The following is a 21,353-nucleotide window of genomic DNA, read 5'->3' on the forward strand; positions in this document are numbered from 1 at the left end:
GAGAGGCAGAAGCTCGGGGGTCCTGAGCTTCAGCGTCTCGGGCAGTAGGGCAGAGGTGGATGTGTGTGCCTCTAAGTCACGATGTATACAGTGACTTCATCAGTGTGTGTTTACAGTACCTCGTACAGTACATGTTGTATAAAATGATGTTTAGTTGGTAAACAAACTGAACATCACTAATTTTTAAATGCTGGAGAACTAATAGACAATAAAAGCTTGGGACTTCTCTGGTGGTCCAGCAGTCAAGACTCCAAGCCTCCACTACAGGGGGCATGGGTTCAATCCCTAGTTGAGGGACTTAGGTCCCACATGCTGTGTGGAATAAAGACTTAAAATGTCGTTATGTTGCATATTCTAGGGATTAAAATTTCCATGAACTCTTATCATTGATAACTACACTTTAACACTTATGCATATCTTTAAGTATGCAAATTAGTATACTTGATTATAGCATATAATTCAATCATATGATTTTTTTTTTTATGATTTCTAATTAGTTGCAAATACAGTGCAAATGTTTAACTCATCATCTAAAGAAAATTGAAAAAATATTGATGCATGTTCAGTGAAAAAAATATTTTGTTCTGGAATGAGAGGCAGTGTAATAGTGTACTAAGAGCTTGGAACTTAGAGCCAAGCTTCCATGGCTTAGTTTTCATTGAGCAAAGTGCGTGAGGCCATGGTGTGTGCCAAGTACTAGCTGGGTGATTCACAGTCTGTGCCCTTAGGGGTTTGGCAAATAAGAAAAAAGTGGGAAGACAGCAGTACCCAAAGGGCACTGTGCTCACAGGTCAGACTGAGGGGTCTCAGCGGACCTCCTGCAGGTACCGCCTGAGCTAATCCTGCAGGGGAGTCGCCAGGTGGAGGGGAGGGGCTTTTTGAGGAGAAGAAACAGTAAGTGCAGAGGTGCAGCCACATGATTTGAGGGGAGAACGAATGACCCAGAACTAAATGAAGGCAGTGGGATGCATTTCGCTGCAGCCAAGGATGAAACCAGGGGGTCAGGCACTTCCCATCTCCAGGCGTTCATTTCTTCAGCTCTCAACTGAAGAGACAGACTGGGTAATGTCTGAGAGCCCAGAGATTCCGAACAGGGTCCCAAATGTGTAAAATAATCCCACCGAGGAAGAGGAAAAGCAGAGACCCAGGATGAACCCTCCCTCCTCCCATTCCGACTTCTCTCCTGAGAAACTTCACTGTTGGCTCCAGTGCTCAGACACTTTAAAGGTTTTTGTTCTTTTCTAGGCTGTCCTTGCTGGCGACTTAATTCTTTCTGCAGCATCAATAGCTCTGGCACGAATTGGAAATACAACTGTTATATCTATTTTAACCCAAGTGATTGAAGATTTGGTGCGTGGTAGGTTAATTCTGACTTTTCTTCTTTATTCATTCTTAGTATTTTACCAGCAACAACCCCCCCCCCCCCCCCGCCAAAAAAAATTTCCAAAACCCTCACCTGACCCCTTTTCTTCTTTGTAGGTGAATTTCTTCAGCTCGGGTCAAAAGAAAATGAAAATGAAAGATTTGCACACTACCTTGAAAAGACTTTCAAGAAGACTGCAAGTCTGATCGCCAACAGTTGTAAAGCAGTATGTACGTTCTGTTTCTTTTCAAGTTAAAAAAAAAAAAGGCCTCCTAACTCTTTCTTGGGAGCTAATTCTCATAGAAAAAGTTGCACTGGAGAATCTTAAAATAGTGACCAAAATCCCAAGAGTAATTGAGAAGAGAATTGCATCCCCAGACAGCAGAGAGAACTTCTGCTGTGATTTTCATTTTTGCTGTTTAGGCATCAACTTTCCTCCTAGGAGTCAAATCAAAACAAGCTTTTTAATATATTCCCCAATCTAATTTCCAAATGGGTGCAACATTTTGAACAACTAATCATAAATGGTCTCCCTCATGGTTACCACACAGTCTTGTACAATTTACATGTAAAACGTGTAAAAGTGCTATGCTGTGTTCTTAAATATTGACCTGGGCAGAAATATCCAACTAATAGATTGTACCAGTGTTCTGTGTCCTCTTCTATGAGTAGTAAATCCCTCCCAGTTATATGGAATATAAAAAAGCCCTTCTACTTCCAAGTATAAGCTGAGCATGAGCCATAACTTTTCCGTACCCCTTGCTTTCTCTGTGGCCTTCCCTCCACTCTTCACATAGTTTCCTTTTTAAAAATCAATATTGTCTTTAATCATTCAGTGCTAGCCCATGAATGAGAGACAGTTCCCTGCCTAGAATTATTCATCTGACCGTCTTTCAGCCTAGCAGATACACAGGATGAAAACTGGGCCAAGTAAGAGTCCCTGTGATTAAAACAACAAGAAAGGGAGACTCCTAAGGGGCAAGTGTCAGTTGCTGCCACGATACACTCTTAACATAATTACAGTTGAAGAGAGCTTTTTCTCAGGCCTCTCAGGTGAAAAAGCCCCTTGCCAGTAATGTCTCTGTTTGGGAAAGTGTCAAGAAATGTGTCGTAATTGAGCCAAAAAAGAATGAGGACAACATTTCTTCCTAAAAAGACCCAATTGAAACCCAAAGGAATGTGAATTATGCAGAACATGATGGCCACAATCTCAGCCATTTTTGTCTTTTTATTGAAAGAGCATTTTTTTTCTTAATTTCCCAGAAATTGTGAGTGTGGTTTTCTAAAAAAAGACAGATAAAAATAGAATAGGCTGGAGAATGCTAAATTAAAAAAAACAAAGATTTAAAGTGGTGGCCTTCAATCTTAATTAATCTTAAGAACATTGATGTTTCATTGCTCATCATACCCTTGATGGCCAACGTCTCCATGAAGCTGGAGACCCAGCTAGTGTGTTAGGTGACAGTGAAATCTTCACAGTCTGAGGCTGCAGAGAGGAGCACAGCCGTTAGCGGGGCAGTTGGATCTGAAACACTGCGGGCCATTGTCCACAGAGTGGACATTCCACAGGGCGCAGAGCCGGCTGCCCGGAGCCTGACCGGGAGCTCTTGCGCTCAGCGAGCCATGTCATCGGGGGACATGCATTCGCTGTCCTCTGCTTAGGAAGCCAAAGACAGGGTCGCACGTGCATTGGTTCATAAAGAGGACCTCGTCCGTCACAGGTAGGCAAGTGCAAGTGGACCTGCATGTTAACAGGGCTCCACCCTCATTAAAAATGAAATGTCTCAGGCTGTCCACTAGGAGGCAGGCTGACATCAGCCCTGAACTGCCCACTTTTCTTGTGATTTATTCCTGAGCTCCAGAGCTGTCAGAATAATAAAGCAGAATGCTAGTGTGAGCTCCCTGAATAAAAGTTTCTATATGTAAGTGGCTATGGGGAGAGATGTTCCAGAGGTGTTATATATTCAAAACTGCTATTTTTATGTGATTTTGGTATTTAAAACGCAGACACGTGGCCTCTGAACACATGCAAAGCAAATTAGAGACACCAAAAAGAAGGGGTGAGAATTTAAACATCAGAATCATTAGAGAAGAACTGATGGAATTCAGGATGTCATGGGAATTTGAAGGAAACCTCTCAGCTTACAATTCATTGTCCTGAGGACTGTTTAATGAAAAATGGTATTAAATCTAAGAGAGGGCTGTTCAGGATTGTTTTGGGACACTGATTGATGTTAAAATAGAAGTAATCTTAAAAGGTGATTGGCTGTTTGTTTCTGTACGTAGTCACGAAAATACATTGTGTAGTTTACCAGTGAACACTGCCTTGTTCCCCGGAAAGCCTCACGGGAATGAGACCAGAGGGATCTGGTGGCCCATCCAGTGTTTTTCAGTCAGGCAGTAGCTGAGCGGAGATCTGAACCCAGAACTGGGTATGATAACCCTGCAGATTCATGTATTCATTTATTTTCTCGTGTTTTTCCCCCTGAATTTCTGTTCTCTTGAGCGCTGCATGTGGCCTGGAATCAGTGGACTGTCTTCCTGGTGCCTTATTGTCAAAGCTACAGAGGGCCGCCCCAGAACCTTGGTTTGTGGGTCATAGCTGTAGAATGCCTATTTTTTTAATTATGGTATTCTTATCTAATCTACACATAGTCCTTATTCAAATTTTAATAGTTCTCATAATATTGTTAGAACAAATAGGAACGTTGTTTTCTGGCCCAGGATCTAGTCTAGGATCTCATGTTGCATTTAGTTGTCAAGAATCTTTTTTTTTTTTTTTTTTAATTTGAAATATAGTTGTATTTTTAGGCATATAGCAAAGTGATTCAGTGATATATAGATAGATAGATAGATACAAGATTATTTCCACTATAGGTTATTATAAGGTATTGAATATAATTCTCTGTGCTATATAGTAAACCCTTGTTGTTTATCTGTTTTACTTATAGTAGTTTCTGTCTGTTAATCCCATATTCCTAATTTATCCCTGCACCCTATGGTAAACATAAGTTTTTTTGCTGTGACTCTCTGGTTTGTAGTCAATAATTCTTATTATTTTTGAGATTTCACATATAAGTGATATCATATTTGTCTTTCTCTGACTTACTTCACTTAGTATAGTATTCTCAAGTTCCATCCATATTGCTGCAAGTAGCAGTATTTTATTCCTTTTTGTTACTGAGTAATATTCCATTGTGTGTGTGTGTACACACACATACATGTCTTCTTAAACCAGTTGTCTGTTGCTGGCCACTTGGGTTGCTTCCGTGTCTGGGCTTTGTATGACTGCCGCCTTGCACACGGGGGTGTGTGTGTGTGTGTGTGGGGTGGGGCGCAGACGTGGTGCTGGGCTGCGGTGCTTGGGCTGTGGCCTGGGACCTGGGCTGCCTCTGTGGCCGGCCTGTCCCAGGACCTGTTGGCCCAGATCCAGCTCCAAGTGGGGGTGTGGGGCGGGCAAACCAGGGCTGTTGGCTGGGAATGAACGACTGTGTGCTCCTCCCCGGGGCTGTCTGCCTGAGCCCCACGGTCAACATGGTTGCCTGTTTTCCTACAGCCACGCTAACCAAATGTAGCCTTAGACTCGAGTGTTTGACAGCCTGATAGATGAGACGTGGTGTTACAATGGAGTTCAAATTTACATTTCTCTTTTCTCAGTGAAGTAGAACTCCTTTTAAGATGCTGAAGGTCTGTTTTCAGTTCTTTAATTTTTGTGAATTGTATATTCATGTCTTTAGCCCATTTTACTGATGGGTGGTTGGTCTTTTTCCCTTCTCAGTTTTAAAGAGTTCTTTATATATGAAGAATATTAACCCTTTATCTGTGATTTTATGTTGAAAAAGTTTTCTCCCACTGTTTTCCATTGGTTTCTGACGATCACCTGTTTTGGTATTTTTTTAATATAATGGTGGAGCTCCAATAATCTCCATTATTTTTATTTTTAAAAATTTTTTTTTCCAATAATCTCCATTATTTTTAATAAATAAGACCACAGTACGTATATTAACTCTCATAGTGATGTAAACACACCCTTTAAAGACAGAGATGCTCGGTAGATGTCAAGGGCTGTGCCCCTGTCAATGTGATCTTTCTGATGGTTTTGAGGAAAGGCGTAGATGAGTCTCCCGAGAGGTGTGGGTCTTACCCCCACCCTCGACTTGTGCGCCCCATGGCCTGGCTGCAAACCTGCTTCAAACAGAACGGTTAGCTAAGCTCTGCTTTCTTCTACCTTCTCCCCTCCACCCTCCTCCAGGAATCAGATGGGGGGCGTCTCTCTGAGGCTGAGGACAAGAAGTGTGCATGTCAGCGTACCTCCTTTCTTTCTGTTCTGCGTTGTGTCGCTTCTGACTTTCCTGGTTCAGACAGTCCTCGAGGGGCAGGGGGAGCAGGACTATGCCGTGGGGAGGGGTGCTCTTCACGTTGTAGTGGGGAAATCTGAGCAGGAATGTCCCTTTACTGCCTGGCTTTGAGGGGGGACGGTGAGGTGGACTCGGGGCTTTCTGCTTCCTGAGCGCCGTGACTGGCCTCTCTGAGCCTCGACTTTGAGGCCCATTAAAGGCCCCACGTGATAGGGACCTGTCTCTGAGGCAGACCGCCCGGGTTCGGTCCTGATTTCGCCATCTCCTCGTCCTGCGACGCCTGGTCCCCGCTGTGTCTCAGCGCCGACCTCCTCAGTGAGTGGCAACGTGAGAAACCTCAGGAGAGCGCCCAGCACAGAGTGCTCAGTGGTTGTTAGCTTTTATCCTCGTCAAGCACAGAAGAGATATTTATAGGCTGTCGTGAGATCTAAGGTAATGCACAGTGCTTATTGTATGTACTCCATACATTTTAACCCATTGAGTTTAGAAATAGAATGGCGTTTTTAAAGATCTTCGACTTCTCAGGAAGGAAGTCTGTATTTCTGTGCTGCTTTGTGCATAGGAAATAGCATCACCCTCTACAGAACTGCTTTACAAGTTATTTCTGTCTAGAAAGGGGATGTCTTTGTTTTCTGGGCTCAGCATGTCCCAGGCTGCCCGAGCCTGGCTACTCACTCATTCTCTCAGCCAGGTTGATGCATCTCTTGACTTCTTTCAGAATCTCTGCACCGTCTCCCCCGGGGGCCTCCCGGATCCCTCCCTGCGGCCCACCGTGGGCCAGTGCCTGCCGGTGGTAAGGTCTTTGCTGTTGAGAGCAGTTGAGTTTATTATTCACTCAAGTAAGCAGCTGCCTGGCCTTTTACCACGTGTGCGTTTTTATCGAGAGCATGTAACCAAACGTGACCCGGGCCCGGGCTTCACTCAGTCCCTGAAAACCTGCTCAGGGCTGAGCAGGTTCTGTGTTCTGGCTGCAGCAGGCCGGGACACCCCCCGGGCTCCTGTTGGCACAGCAGTGGAGGCGGGCTGGTCACAGTCTCGGCACACACTCGGGGTCACAGCTAGACGCCCGCACGGTGCGGGGGGCATGGGTAGCATCACGTGTCCTCCTTCCAGCCTCTGCTGTAGGTGCTTGTGAGCCTTGGGTTCACAGAGGAGGAAACTGACGCGCAGACAGAGGATCACGAAGGTCACGTGGGAACTGAGGGGCAGAAGCCAGCCCCCAGGCTCGCTGTGGCGCCCACCTGCCTGTGCCCAGCAGGGTCCCCCGCGTCCCCCGAGGCTGACAAAGGTGAGGGCTGAGGTCAGACAGGAGCCCCAGAAGAGCTCTGTCTGGCTCTCGGGACCAGTCCAGGCCCTCTCTCCCCTAGAGGAGTGTTCTCCCCCACCCCAGCCCACCCCCGTCTCTGACGTGTGGCCGGGCCTGCTCTGCGTGCTTAGCAGAGCGGCGGGAAAAGTGCGGAGTGGCCAGTGCCAGCTGGGTTTTTCAAGTTTTACAGAAGACTTAGAAGTCCTGTTCCCTCACCGAACAGAGGAAAAAGCTTTTAGACAGTACATGACTTCTTGTGAGAGAAACATGGAAACAGTAGGATCAGGGACTGTCCTTAGGTAACGGAAGAACTGTACCTGTGTCTGAAGCATGAGGCTTGAGGCTGTTACAGACACCAAGAGAAAACAGCTTTTCAGAATCAAGTGAAATCACTGAAAATGATTATAAGGACTACAAATGGGGAAATGAACGATGGCCACATCCTGTGTACGATTAAATCAGATCAGATCTCTACCCCTAAAATAAGGGTAAGTCAGTAGAAAAATAAAAATAATTCCAACAGTTGGGCCAGGTTTGCCAGGCGCTGGAAGACAGCATTTCAGATACTGTAGTCTGTTTGGTTTGCACGTCAGAAAGGCTGACTAGCAGAACTGGTCTTTTTTTTTTTCTTTTGGAAGTTGCTCAGTCATGTCTGACTCTTTGCGACCCCATGGACTATCCATGGAATTCTCCAGGCCAGAATACTGGAGCAGGTAGCCTTTCCCTCCTCCAGGGGATCTTCCCAACCCAGGGATTGAACCCAGGTCTCCCGCATTGCAGAACTGGTCTAGTCCTGTCTCATTTTTCCCTAAGTGGTGGGAAAGATGGCCTGTCTAGTGAAAGGAAGTGGGAAAGGCGAGTTTTCTTGAAATTTAAGAAAGCAGTCTGAGACTGAAGTCCTTTATTCCACAGGTCAGACATACAGGTGCTCTGTCTGTGACTGGTCTGAGAGCGGTCAGAGGCGGCACACCCAGCCTCACGGCCCTTTTCTAAGGAGGAGGAGGTGTGAATCCCCTCCCTGTGGGGACCAGTGTCCCCGCCACCCTGCCTCTGCCCTCCAGCAGCTTACCTCCGGATCCTCTGTTTCAGGTCTCTGTCCTGGGATGCCCTGACCCAGCGGTGCATGAGATTGCCTATCAGTACGGGAAGAACGTGGGCATCGCTTTTCAGGTTGGTCTGCTGCTCTGGAAGGGTGCGGTCCAGCAGGCAGGGCGGGGGGGTCACTGGTGTGGCGGGGCTGTGACAGCCCTTTCTTCCTCTCCAGCTGATAGATGATGTCCTGGACTTCACCTCGTGTTCTGACCAGATGGGCAAACCGACCTCGGCTGACCTGAAGCTCGGGTTAGCCACTGGCCCCGTCTTATTTGCTTGTCAGCAGGTAGGTTTTATGCCCTTCCCTGGGACATACTTCCGGGAGGCCCTGTGGGACCAGTACCTGCCGGGCACAGCTGATGGGAAGGTTAGATGAGATGGGAGCATTTCTAACAGACCAGAGTTCTAGATGTGATCCCAAGTCCAGGACTGAAGCATCCAAGCCAGTCGTTTTTGCCTCTGAAGTCTGTTTCCTTGTTTGTAACATGAAGATTATAAGCTTCCTTCCAGGGCCGCTGTAAGGATTACCTGAGATGATATTCATGGAGATACTGTGTGCATTAAGTGCCGTGTGCATTTAAGGAAGCACTGCGATCATTTCTGTGTGTCTTGGGCACTGACAGGGTGGGTAGTTTCCACATCTACCTTGTAGGGAGACTTTGTGCATCAGAGCCCCTTAAATAGGCACAGGAAGGCTCCCGGCAGGAGTAACTCTCCAGTTCTAGAAATTTAACAGGACTGTGGGCTGCTCTCAGCGAGCCTCTGCCATTGCCTCAAAAATGTCAAGAACAGAGGGATGCACTGGGCCCATATAGTTTCTTCTTTGTCCAGATTGAGGGGCTGTTAATTAAGGAAGGAAGTAAAGCTATCATCATCTTCCCCTTAATATGGATAAAAAACTGCAGAAGCTTCAGAGAGGCCTCGGTGACTCGCAGGGCGGACCCTTCCAGATCCTGCTCTGGCTCCCGGCCACGCTGCTTCTGGTTTGCCAAATGCTCTTTAAAAGAAGTAGGACATTAGCTGGTATTTGGACTTCTTTCTAATAGATTTTCATCTTCGTATTTAATTCATTATTTAGCAAAGCTAAATGTTCATCACCAGGCTGTGAAATTTAGAATTAGCTCTTTGGTCCAAAATGCTGTAACTTATAGTCTGCTGAAGATTTTGCCTCTATTTCCCCAGAATTTACAAAGATAAATCATGTTTTCCATAGACCTCCGTGATTTCATTCTTTTCTTATGGTCAAATTTTTAAAAATTGGATCCATTTTGATATCCCAAAAACCAGTGACCTTGCTTTCACTCAGTTTCTGGTGCAAGAAAACAGAAGTTATCTTTTAGCTGTAAAAGGGGGTGGGGGGAGGGGGGGGTGGTACTCAGAGAAGGCAGATGCCTGAGGGCAGCAGGGGACGGAGGAGCAAGGCTGGGGACAGAGGTGATGGGGACAGGCTCTGGGTGGCCTCTCGGGATGTTGAGGCAGAGGTGAGAAGTGTGAGGTCTGCTAGGAGTGGCTCCATTCTTCTGACTTGCCCAGCCACAACTCAAAGTGACACGTTCTGACAAAAATCTGTCAGATCACCTTGTGTGCATTCAAGCGTGAGTGAGGGATTTTTTTTTTTTTTTTTAACCATGAGCTCACAAAAAAGCAGAGGATTCATGAGCCATGTCCCTGTAAGGCCTCTGAGATTAGAAAGAGGAGGCCTTTGCTGCAGACACGAGTCTCCTTCCCTGGCCCCGGTGAGGAAATGTGGGTGAGAAGCCCCAAGCTGGGCCTGGCGCTCTGAGCTGCTGCCCCCGGCCCCCAGGTTATCAGGATGCCTGGGGAACGCGCCTCTCCCTGAAGAGGCCTGCAGTCTGCTGAAAGCCTTGGGGGACTGTGCTGTCAGAAGTCTCCCCAGGTCTATGTAACTGTCCTGAGCCCCTGGGACTCAGGTAACAGCAGGGTCCCGCTTCAGCCTTAGGATGGAGAATGTTTGCCTCTTCTGATTGTGTTTGACCATGAATGTATTTCAGAAGAAACACGTTTACTTTCCTCTACTCAAAGGAGTATTACTGATTCTGCCTGCAGATATGGAGGGGGTGAAGTCGGGGGGCAGTGGACCACTCCCACAGATTGACTTGTCAGTTATCTACAAGAGATTAAGAAGTGATGGTTTAAAAAAAAAAAAAAGGAAAAGGAACAAACAAAAGCATGCAGTGTGCGAAACCACAGTTCTGTATCACTGGGACAGCCCAGCTTCACGAGGCGCACGCTCCCTCACTGGACAGGCTTCTCCCACCTGCCTGGAAAAGGAGTTAAAAGGCACAGCCTTTGCAGTGAGGCCGAGCAGGGTGACGCTCCAGACAGGACTTGTTTCCCAAGCAGACTGATTGTTCTGTCTTGTGGTGCATGGGCCTACAGTTAGTCAAATGTTTCAGTTCTTTTCAAATAAAACATCACGTCTAGACTCTCCTAGTTCACACTGTCAAAAATTAAGATTTCTGGTCAGAAATTTTCAAGATTTGTGAGGCTAAAATTGATTTGGGTTAAAATAAGTTCCATAAAATAACATGAGACTGTGCAGAATCTCCACTGAAGGAAAATGCATTGCTTTTAGAGCTTGTAAAGGATTACCTCTGATCTCACAGCTCTTCCCTGGGTAGGTAGTATGTCCCTTCTACAGATAAGAAAGTGATGCTCAAACTTGGCCAGAATGAAACCTCGGGTAAATGGTACAGCGGGCAGTTAAACGCTTTGCATCTTCTTAGACCAGTGTCGTGTCCCCACACGCTCAGAATCACTGCTGCTGCCTGTGGGGATCAGCGCTGGTGTCCAAAGGGCCCGTCTGAGCCCCCAGAGACCACCCAGAGCAGGGGACTGGCTTCTCCCATGCTGGAAAGGCTTTGAAGACACTCAGGAGTCTGTGTCGGCCTTTGTCGTTTGCCCATTTAGTGGAGTAATTCCAGGATGCCTGTCATCTTTTTCCATAGGTAGGTGTGTTTTGTTTGCAGGTTAATTAGTCTTTGAATTTTTCCACTTAAGAACACTGAGTTTCATTGCACCAAGACAAGCAACCTTGAGAGACCACTTTTCCTTTCATTTAGCGTGCTGACTTGTCTTAAAATTGGAGTTTGTTGATAGAAACCCCTTCTGTTTGGAACTATTTTTGAAATCTCTCTGAAGGGGTTTTTTGGTCAACTGGGGATTTAAGGAAAACGTCCACATTTCTGGGGAAGTCCCAGAGATGCAGCACGCTCCCATGGGTATGTGTACATATACTGTCTGTCTATAGGAAACACAGACCTTAACATTCAAATAAACCTTTAAGAACAGAGGTTGGATTTCAAGATCTTCAGAAATCAAATGGAGGTTGTTTTCCTTTTTGGTGAGATTATATTTGTTCCCAAATACCCTTGAAAAGCTCTCTCCTTCCTTCTTCTGCACCTCTTCCTTCTGTGATCAGTCAGCAGACCTAAATGTCAGCCTGTAGTCATGCTTCCAACTGCCGACCCCGCCACCACCAGCCCCGCACCAGCTGCACGGCTTCTGCTATTGTGAGTGTCGCCGCCTTAGAGTCACCCCCAAGTTTCCCTTGGTAACAAGCTCACCACAGTTTCCCGACCACCCTTTGTCATTAGTTTATGGACAGACTTCACAGTCAGACTCAGGTGACTTCCCTCTTAAAATCAGAGCCTAGGCAACAAGAACTTTGCTACTTCTCAGTACCTCTGCAGGCAGGCCAGCCCTCCTCCCGCCTGGTGCATTTCTCATTTCTTCTCACAAGTTTCTGGAACAGGAACGCCTAGGGGAAGAGTTTGATATTTGCATACTAAAACTGCACATACTTCATGCTTCAAAGGAAAGATGTAGTCAACACTCAATGGAAAAAAAAATTTCCCCCAAATTTTGCTTTCTCAGTGCTTTTTATAGTAAAAGGAATCAAGAGAAACCACCCAGTCAGCACATTTTACTCCAGTTGTTGGAATTGCAGGAAAATGCTCATCTCCCCTAAAAAAGGTAGTTTTACCAGTTGCTGGACCAGTATGACATTAGCTTTGAGGATACACAGCCTTCTAGAAATCCAGTTGTGAAATATGGTGTTAAGTAACTAAGACCCATGCCTACTTGGTTTGACTCTTACCGCTAAAATTGACTGATGGGAGCTTTCCTATGAAACTTAAAATTTTTTGTTCTTAAAAGACCAGTACCTGAACCTAATCACTGGTTTTCATTGAAGAACTAACTAGTTGCTGCTCTTTACATTTCATAAGCAGGTTATCAGCACCTCTCCTTTATCTGGACATGTACTTTGTTCTGAAAGGAACAATCTTCATTTGTCATTTGCTGCCATCTAGTTGAGATTTTTCTGTATGACCTATTTTCCCTTCCAGGATTACTAACGCCATGGTGGTTCCAGGACAAAGCTGACTTCATCCCCCAGGCGCCCTGCCAGGGGAGCACTGGCCGCTGCCCTGAGCACTGCCTGGCCGAACACACACCTTGTAACCTCATTTCACAGACTAAGCTGTTAGAACAGATTTCTGAATGTAGCTCGGCTCCTTCCTAACATAGACAAGGAGGCGGAGGAGCTTGGCTGTGGCAGCAGCAGGCCTCGAGCTCAAGTCTCGAGGAGGAAATGATTTGGTGTCTTGGCTTCCAGGTTCTGTTCATGGTGGCAGTTCCCCTACCTGGTTGCTAAGTACTACAGGACAGATTTTCTCTTCATTGCACCTTGGACCTGTTTTCTGTTTTCCTCTTAACTGCCATTGGCTTAAACTGCTGTTTAGAATTCACTCCAGTAAAAAAAGAAAAAAATTTCACTCCAGTAACCTGATGGCTGCTTCTGTCTCAGTCTCCTCTAACTCCATGGTTCTCAACCTTGGTTGCATATTAGAAATGCCCGAAGAGTTTTTAAAATATGACGCTGGGGCCAAACCCCAAGCCAGCTGAGTCAGAACCTTAGGGAGCAGATCCAGGCAGCTGCACCGGAAGCCTCCCCAGCTGGCTGCAGGGCCGGCGGGCGTCTAGCAGTGCTGCCCCGGTCCCGTCCACGAGCTGAGCTTTTCCCAGCATTCCCTCTGCTCAGAGACCTTGGCGTCTCTCTCAAGTAAGATGCAGCTTAGGAGTAAAAGCAGAAGGCTCACCCTCGTCTTAGGCCGGTGATTTGATTTTTGTAGTTTGCAGGCAGAGAGCAGCAGGACCGGCATCCCCTGGGAAAGCACCAGGGCACCCTCAGGCCCCACGGCTGCTGAGTCAGAAACCTCAGGGGAGAGGCCCAGTGGGCCCCCAGTGACCTGGGCAGCCGAGAGCTTGGGACCCCGAGGGAAGCCAGCAGGTGTCGGGGTGCACGCCGGCTCCTCCCCTCTCAGCGTTGGACGCAGGACAGAACACGCGGCAGAGCGGTGCGTCTCAGGTGCCTGGAAGGAGGCGTCCTCTTCACTCTGCTGTGATTGCTACAGCTCGCTGCTCCCCCACCCCCGTCATTTAAACCTTTGATCGCCTTTGTTTTTTTTTAATCTGTTCTTACAAACTGATGCTTTAACATTTGATTTCTCCCAAGAGCTCTAAATAGGTTTTCTTTCTGGTTAGTTCCCAGAAATGAATGCTATGATAATGAGACGGTTCAGTTCACCAGGCGACGTGGACAGAGCGCGACAGTACGTATTACAGGTGAGACGATTTCAAAAGGAAGAGCGGCAGCGGCAGGCATGGTGCTGTAGAGGAGTTCTTTGGTAACCACATTAAGGAATTTTAGACACAAGACCAAGTTTGGTCAGGGAGTGTTCTGTGTTTTCCTCCAAGAGTTTTATTGTGTCTGGCCTATGTTCAGGTCTTTAATCCATTCTGAGTTTATTCTTGTGTGTGGTGTTAGGGAGTGTCCCTCCTGATTTCGTTTTACATGATTATGTCCAGTTCTCCCAGCAGCTTACTGAGGAGACTGGAAACCACTGTATAGTCGTATCTCTTTTGTCAGATGAGGTGACCATAGGTGCCTGGGCTTTCCACCCTTTACCACTGACCTGCATTTGCTTTTGTGCCGGTATCGTTCTGTCTTGATTACTATAGCTTTGGAGTAGGTACAGTCTGAAGTCAGGGAGCCTGATTCCTCCAGCTTCATTTTCCTTAAGATAGTTTTGGTTATTCAGGGTCTTGTGTGTTTCCATACAAATTGTAAAATTTTTTGTTCCAATTTTATGAAAAACGCCATTGTTGGTAATTTGATAAGGATTGCACTGAATCTGTAGCTTGCCTTGGGTAATAGTCCTTTTGACAATATTCTTTTGAGAACATGGTATGTCTCTCCCTCTGTTCATGTTGCCTTTCGTGAGTATCTTCGTTTTCTGCATACAGTTCTTTTGCCTTCTTATGTAGGTTTATTCCTAGGCATTTTATCCCTTTCGTTCCAGTGGTAAATGGGACTGTTTCCTTAATTTCTCTTTCTGATCTTTCATTGTTAGTGTATAGGAATGCAAGAGATTTCTGTGTATTTTGTATTGTACAACTTTACTACACTTCATTGATTAGCTCAGCAATTTTCTGGTGGCATATTTAGGATTTTCTATGTATAGTATCATCGAAAAAGCAAGAGAGTTCCAGAAAAACATCTACTTCTGCTTTATTGACTATGCCAAAGCCTTTGACTGTGTGGATCACAACAAACGGTGGAAAATTCTTAGAGATTGGAATACCAGACCACCTGATCTGCCTCCTGAGAAATCTGTATGCAGGTCAAGAAGCAACAGTTAGAACCAGACATGGAACAACTGACTGGTTCCAAATCGGGAAAGGAGTACGTCAAGGGTGTATGTTGTCACGCTGCTTATTTAACTTATATGCAGAGTACCTCATGAGAAACGCTGGGCTGGAGGAAGCACAAGCTGGAATCAAGATTGCTGGGAGAAATATCAATAACCTCAGATATACAGATGATACCACCCTTATGGCACAAAGTGAAGAAGAACTAAAGAGCCTCTTGATGAAATAGAGTGAAAAAGTTGGCTTCAAACTCAACATTCAGAAAACTAAGATCATAGCATCTGGTCCCATCACTTCATGGCAAATAGATGGAGAAACAATGGAAACAGTGACAGACTTTTATTTTTTTGGGCTCCAAAATCACTGCAGATGGTGGCTATAGCCATGAAATTAAAAGACGCCTGCCCCTTGGAAGAAAAGTTATGACCAACCTAGACAACATATTAAAAAGCAGAGACATTACTTTACCAACAGAGGTCTGTCTAGGCAAAGCTATGGGTTTTCCAGTAGTCATGTATAAATGTGAGAGTTGGACTGTAAAGGAAGCTGAGCACTGACGAATTGATGCTTTTGAACTGTGATGGTGGAGAAGACTCTTGAGAGTCCCTTGAACAACAAGGAGATCCAAGCAGTCCATCCTAAAGGAAATCAGTCCTGAATATTCACTGGAAGGACTGATGCTAAAGCTGAAACTCCAATACTTTGGCCACCTGATGTTGAAGAACTGACTCATTTGAAAAGATCCTGATGCTGGGCAAGATTGAAGGCAGGAGGAGAAGGGGACGACAGAGGATGAGATGGTTGGATGGCATCACCAACTCGATGGACATGAGTTTGAGTAAGCTCCTTGAGTTGGTGATGGACAGGGAAGCCTGCTGCAGTCCTTGGGGCTACACAGAGTTGGACAAGACTGAGTGAATGAACTGAACTGACTGATGTATAGTATATCATCTATGGCCAATGACAGTTTTACTTCTTTTCTAATTTCAATTCCTATTTTTTCTGATTGCCATGGTGAGGCAGTCACTGTTGAGTAACAGCACTGAGAGTGGACATCCTTGACTTGTTCCTGATCTTGGCAGAAATGCTTTGTTTTTCACCAAGGAGAATGTTGTTTGCTGGTGGTTTATCATAGGTGGCCTTTGTGTTGAGGTAGGTTCCCTCCATGCCCACTTCCTGCAGTTTTTGTCTATCAGTTTTGTGAAAAGCTTTTCCTGCATCTGTTAGAGATGATCATATGGTTTTCACTCTTCAGTTTGTTAATGTTGGTGTCCCACTGATTGAACTGCATATACTGAAGAATCCTTGCATCCCTTGGATAAATCTCACTTGGTCATGGTGTATAAGCCTGTTAATGTGTTGTCAAATTCGGTTTGGTAGTATCTTGTTGAGAATTTTTGTGTGTAAAATGTGTCATATTTTGAGTCACTTGGTAAAGAAAATCAGAGTCCTTTCAGTCATGATACTACAGGTATCTTGTTCTGAATGACAGCGAGAACCATGCAGAAGAAAATAAAATCAACTATATGTCTTGATTCTGCCATAAACATTTTGACATAATGGAAATAGTAAATATAATTATTTTATTAGTATTTAGCTTTTTGAAAGAACCAACATAAAAACGCAGTTACAAAATGGATTGCAGATCTCTATAGTGTAAAGATAGAGGAAAGAGAAGGAGCAGTGGTTTCTTCATCTCAGACGAGATGAAGTCAGAAGTTGATGCTGCATGATGACAACAGTGATCAATAGAGGAACTGAACACAGAGTCAGTGGTCAAGCTGGGAGACAGTATGGCTGGGCTTAAACCCCTGTCTTAACAGAAAGGCAAGAGATAATTAAAACAAAACTGGTGCCTTTGGAAGAAGGAACTGTTGATTTTCATCGTAAGCTCTTCTGTATTATGAATGTATTATGTTAAGTTGTACTTAGAATTTTACTATATAAATTTTAATGTATGTGTAACTTAAAAACTAATACTTAAATGAAAAATAGGGGGAATAGATGGCTACTTGGTATTAATGAGTTTACTGCTTGGCATGGTAACAGAATAAAAATGTGCTTCAGTCTGAGAAAGGAGGAGACAGAAAACATTAGAAACAACATCCGGCTGTTAATCAGATCTCAAGAGTATGTTTTAACTCATTGTAGCAGGAATCTAAAGAGCTGATCCCAGTGGCTGACATGCATCTGTTCTGTTGTATTTTGTTACACGTCCGGTAGAGTGACGGTGTGCAGCAGACAACCTACCTCGCCCAGCGGTACTGCCACGAAGCGGTGAGAGAGATCAGTAAACTTCGACCATCCCCAGAAAGAGAGGCCCTCATACAGCTTTCAGAGATTGTGCTCACAAGAGACAAATGACACCTCTTTCCGGTATTTCTGGCAGCTATTTTACCAGATTGTGCCTCAAGAATTCTGTGGAATATACTTTGCTTCATGTGCAGATAACCAAACAAATCATTTAAAAAGATCATTTCCTTATTAATGGGACTTTTTTTTTATTGGCGAAGTTTTTCAGAAAACTTTTTAAATGTATTTAAATCATCTGAATCTGTCATTCTTCCTGTAAACGCTAACCGAGGTATCTTGATGGTTATATGTGGTATTGTTTACACAGTTATAGTAGCCACATGTAAAGCCATTACACAAATAAATAATCAATGTTAAAATTCATATGGTTTATCTTGTTTCACCATAGGCGTAAAGATCATAAAACTGAAGTCTACATTTCAGTCCACATTAGTTAGATTTTAACAGTATCCAAAATTTCATATAGGAGAATGGTTTATTATAAAAGACTGTACATAAAATTTAGACAACAGGTTATATACAAAATTAAGAGAACAGTCCACTTGAAAAAAGGAAATGAAGAAGGTAGCTGATCACCAGTGATACTGAAATCATGTTTAACATTAACAAAGGCAAAATGCGGATGCAGCAGTCACATTGATTTGGTAGCAATAATGGCCTTTAATTTTCAGAAATAAACATCTTGCACTAGTCTTACCATTTACTATACTGTTTTAAGTCTGAAACGCCCAGTAGTACATAACTAACTTGAAATCCAAACAAATCATTGAAACACAGAAACCCACAATTGAGTGCTCTACTTTAATGTCCTAGGCAACAGAGAATTATACACGATGAGAAAACACCCCTCGAGCCCTCCCTTAAGGGGAGACGCACAAAGTGCACATGTTGCATTTCAATTACATCAAAGACAGTACAACTCTGTTGGTCAGGTACATCCCTGTTCAGTGATTAATACATGGCGCACCTTTTCCCCCCATTTACTTTATATTTAAAGTCTTTTTATGTTGCAAGTGCCAGGTAACGGGTTAAACAGTGCCTATTCAAAAATCCACTGCATTTACTTCTACCAAAAAAAAAATGTAAAAGATAATTAGCATTTCCTATCATTGAATCAGTATATGACAGTCCACTGGAAAACCAGAGGACTTGGGGCAGTCCTTAAGAATCTCACCTACAGCATGTGCACTTTGACACATTATCTTAGCTTTGAAAAAGTTACTTTAGAAAAGGAATTCAGTAGACTGACTTGTAAATAACCATCTCTGATTTTAAATTCTGCAAAAATCAGCCACTGCTATATTGGGATAGGTTGAGATAAGGCTAAATTTTTTTCCAAGTTAATATATTGAGAAAATAGAACCATAATTCTGCAATAAATTGGTATCTTTTATTTATCATTATTTTTAAAGCAAACCAGTGAAGGAAAGGACAAAAACCTTTGGTTCACTTATGTATTTATGAATGGAAAAGATTTATAATGCAAATTCACTGATTAAAAAACTTAGGTACAAATTACAACATTACAGGTAACCCTTTGTTTTTGTTTCACGTGGAGAACTTAGAGACTCAGTTCGTTTCAAGAGACCTAAGTACGAGTACTCCAACTAGTATTACACAAATTGGAAGCATCTTGGATTTTTTAAAACTATATTTCAGTACATAAATTTGTATGCATGCTTTAAACAAACAGTATATTTCAAGAATGAGCGCGTCTACACAAAAAGTATGACCAGCACCAGCGTTTAAGTTTCTGATTTTCAGCATTAGTCTGACAGAGCGTTAGTGACCGTGCTGCACTGACACGTGATGGTGCGATCTGAGTCACCATCTGTCAGGCAGATCCCACACCCCCAGAGCGTTTAGGCTGGTCATCAGGTTAACAATGCATAAGGAAGGACGTGAGCACAGTCCGTGACAGGCAGCCTCGTGCAGAATGCTGTTCAGCAATCCGCAAACTGCCTCAGAGATTTATGCTTACAGGTAGACATTCAATTATACCAATAAAACAGCATGTTCTGAAAATATGGGCACATTTTAAAACATTTTAAGACAATTCTGTTAACCATAATAGTCCCACAGTATGACTGAGTGATAATAAGAACCTACTTTAAAAGCAAAAATTTAATCAGTATAGTGCATGATTGACTCCACATAGTTTCCTGGGAACAGACCAGTCACTCGATTGCAGACTCCTTCATACCAGCCATCGTCGTTTTTCTTTATTACATAGATGATTGCACCCTCCATAAATGACAGCTCATCATCCTTGTCTTTTGTATAATCGTATATTGCCACAACTGTGGAGAAGAATTGGAAGATCATGTGAGTGCATGATAGCCAACGTTTAATTGACTTTTTAAATGTAATGCCAACCAATAGTATAGCAAACCCAACCTCTTTATGAATACTTGTACTTCTTAAATCTCTACATCCAGGTAGGTCAGGTAGCCAGCTGTGTGCCTAAACCACTAGCTTGATCTTCAGGCCAAACCAACAAATAACTCGAGAAGTCAAGAGTGTCTACCAACCTATTTAGGAAAGGTCTCTGGATTTTAGGTTTTATTACATGTTTCAATTCACTTGTTCAAATATCTACTAAGTGCCAACCATATGCAAAGCACCATTTATCAAAGTAACTATTGAGTAAACCTGCAGAGCCAATCAGTAAACCAGGTAACAACCCGAGCTATCTAATTTAAAAATATACATATATTGTGAAGTAAATTTCATCCTACTCATCCCAGAAAAATACTCATGTGTTCATATAATTTATGGGGCTATACCTAGATTTAAATATATATATATATATATATTTATATACCTTAGAAGTCAGCAAAAATTTTTCTTTATTTTTAAAGGAAAAATAGGTAAGTAAAGAATAGGTAAGTAAAGACTCACATAAGACTTAAGAGAACATTTTTGCTATTTATTGTGTTATCTGTGATTATGCTGAGTACAAAATACCCATTTCCTTTGCAAACGGTTGTGGAAAGGAAAGGCATCAAAAAATCACTAGCTTTACAAACCACTGGTTTATTATTTTAAGTATTCCTTCCTTCTGGCTTCATAACATGATCATTCTGGAATATGCAATTTTCCAGTATATGTGAAAGAGTATGTCATACAAAATTTTTTTCATTACCTCATGTAATCTTTTTCTTAAAAGAGGATTTTTAAGACATTTAAGATATTCTGGAACTCATTTTTTCCTTAAGAAAGGTGGCTATGCTCCATAATTATTCTGAATCAATAAATTACAATAAGCAAGAGACCCGAAGTACTGATCCACAGCATCATTTGATAAAGTAAAAGAGGCAATCTTTTTTCCCTATACAAAACAGTATATGAAAGTAAACTCAGCAAGTACATTTTCCTCCATTTTAATCCTGCAGTGAAATCACAGTGTGGTAATCACAGGCTCAGTTAAACATGCCCAGTTTCAAAACACCAAAACATACACAATAAATAACATTAATTATCCTGGTAATTTTGGCTAAATAAACACCCAAGAAAACCAAGTGACTGCTAGAAAGAAACATTTTCTTTTGTCACATTTTCAGTGGTATAGATGAGTTTTAAACTGATCATGACAATGCCTGATATCCTCAAAGTCATTCAGCAAAATTAAAACAGTATTTCCTCACCTTCTTAGTTCCACTTATACTAAGAGCTAATAAGAACACTGCACCCAACTAATTGTTTCTATTTGCCAAATCCCCTCTGTAAATGAAACTTAGTTGCCCCTCCCCTCCCCTTCCCCAATGCATATATTCTCATATAACAATTCTCACTGCTGAGTATTTAACCATTAACAATGCGTGTCCACCCTAGTCTGTAGTATCCTAGTCCACATAAAGTTCTGAACTCTCCCTTCTCTATATACTCACTGTAGGGTTCTGTGGGACTAGAAATTTAATATTCTTATCTACATCTGTCATGAATGCATGCGTACTAAGTCACTTCAGTTGTGTCCGACTCTATGTGACACTATGGACGCTTTGCAGCCTGCCAGGCTCCTCTGTCCATGGGATTTCCCAGCCAAGAATACTGGAGTGGGTTGCCATGCCTCCTCCAGACCCAGGGATCAAACGTGCATCCCCTGCATTGCAGGTGGATGTGAGCCTCCAGGGAAACCCCTACATCTCTCTACATGATGAAAATTTGAAGATAGCTATCTAGTCCC

General features: G+C 43.5%; 2 protein-coding genes across 15 annotated transcripts in view; one reads left to right on the forward strand and one right to left on the reverse strand.

Moving 5' to 3' along the window:
• PDSS1 (decaprenyl diphosphate synthase subunit 1) overlaps positions 1 to 17,530 on the forward strand; it is a 40,074-nt gene extending 22,544 nt beyond the window's left edge. For both annotated transcript variants that reach the window (XM_043479248.1, XM_043479249.1), the window contains 6 exons: positions 1,246 to 1,357; positions 1,480 to 1,589; positions 8,117 to 8,197; positions 8,292 to 8,405; positions 13,688 to 13,768; positions 17,078 to 17,530. In XM_043479248.1, the coding sequence (XP_043335183.1) occupies positions 1,246 to 1,357; positions 1,480 to 1,589; positions 8,117 to 8,197; positions 8,292 to 8,405; positions 13,688 to 13,768; positions 17,078 to 17,218 (639 nt within the window). In that variant the 3' untranslated portion in view covers positions 17,219 to 17,530. The remainder of the gene's footprint in view (positions 1 to 1,245; positions 1,358 to 1,479; positions 1,590 to 8,116; positions 8,198 to 8,291; positions 8,406 to 13,687; positions 13,769 to 17,077) is intronic.
• A 277-nt stretch (positions 17,531 to 17,807) lies between these two features.
• Positions 17,808 to 21,353, reverse strand: part of ABI1 (abl interactor 1) — an 81,262-nt gene continuing 77,716 nt past the window's right edge. For all 13 annotated transcript variants that reach the window (XM_043479247.1, XM_043479243.1, XM_043479242.1 and 10 more), the window contains one exon: positions 17,808 to 19,467. In XM_043479247.1, coding sequence (XP_043335182.1) covers positions 19,292 to 19,467 — 176 coding nt within the window. In that variant the 3' untranslated portion in view covers positions 17,808 to 19,291. The remainder of the gene's footprint in view (positions 19,468 to 21,353) is intronic.

The sequence above is a fragment of the Cervus canadensis genome, chromosome 10 (genome assembly GCF_019320065.1).
Source record: "Cervus canadensis isolate Bull #8, Minnesota chromosome 10, ASM1932006v1, whole genome shotgun sequence".
In the NCBI taxonomy this organism is placed as follows: domain Eukaryota; kingdom Metazoa; phylum Chordata; class Mammalia; order Artiodactyla; family Cervidae; genus Cervus; species Cervus canadensis.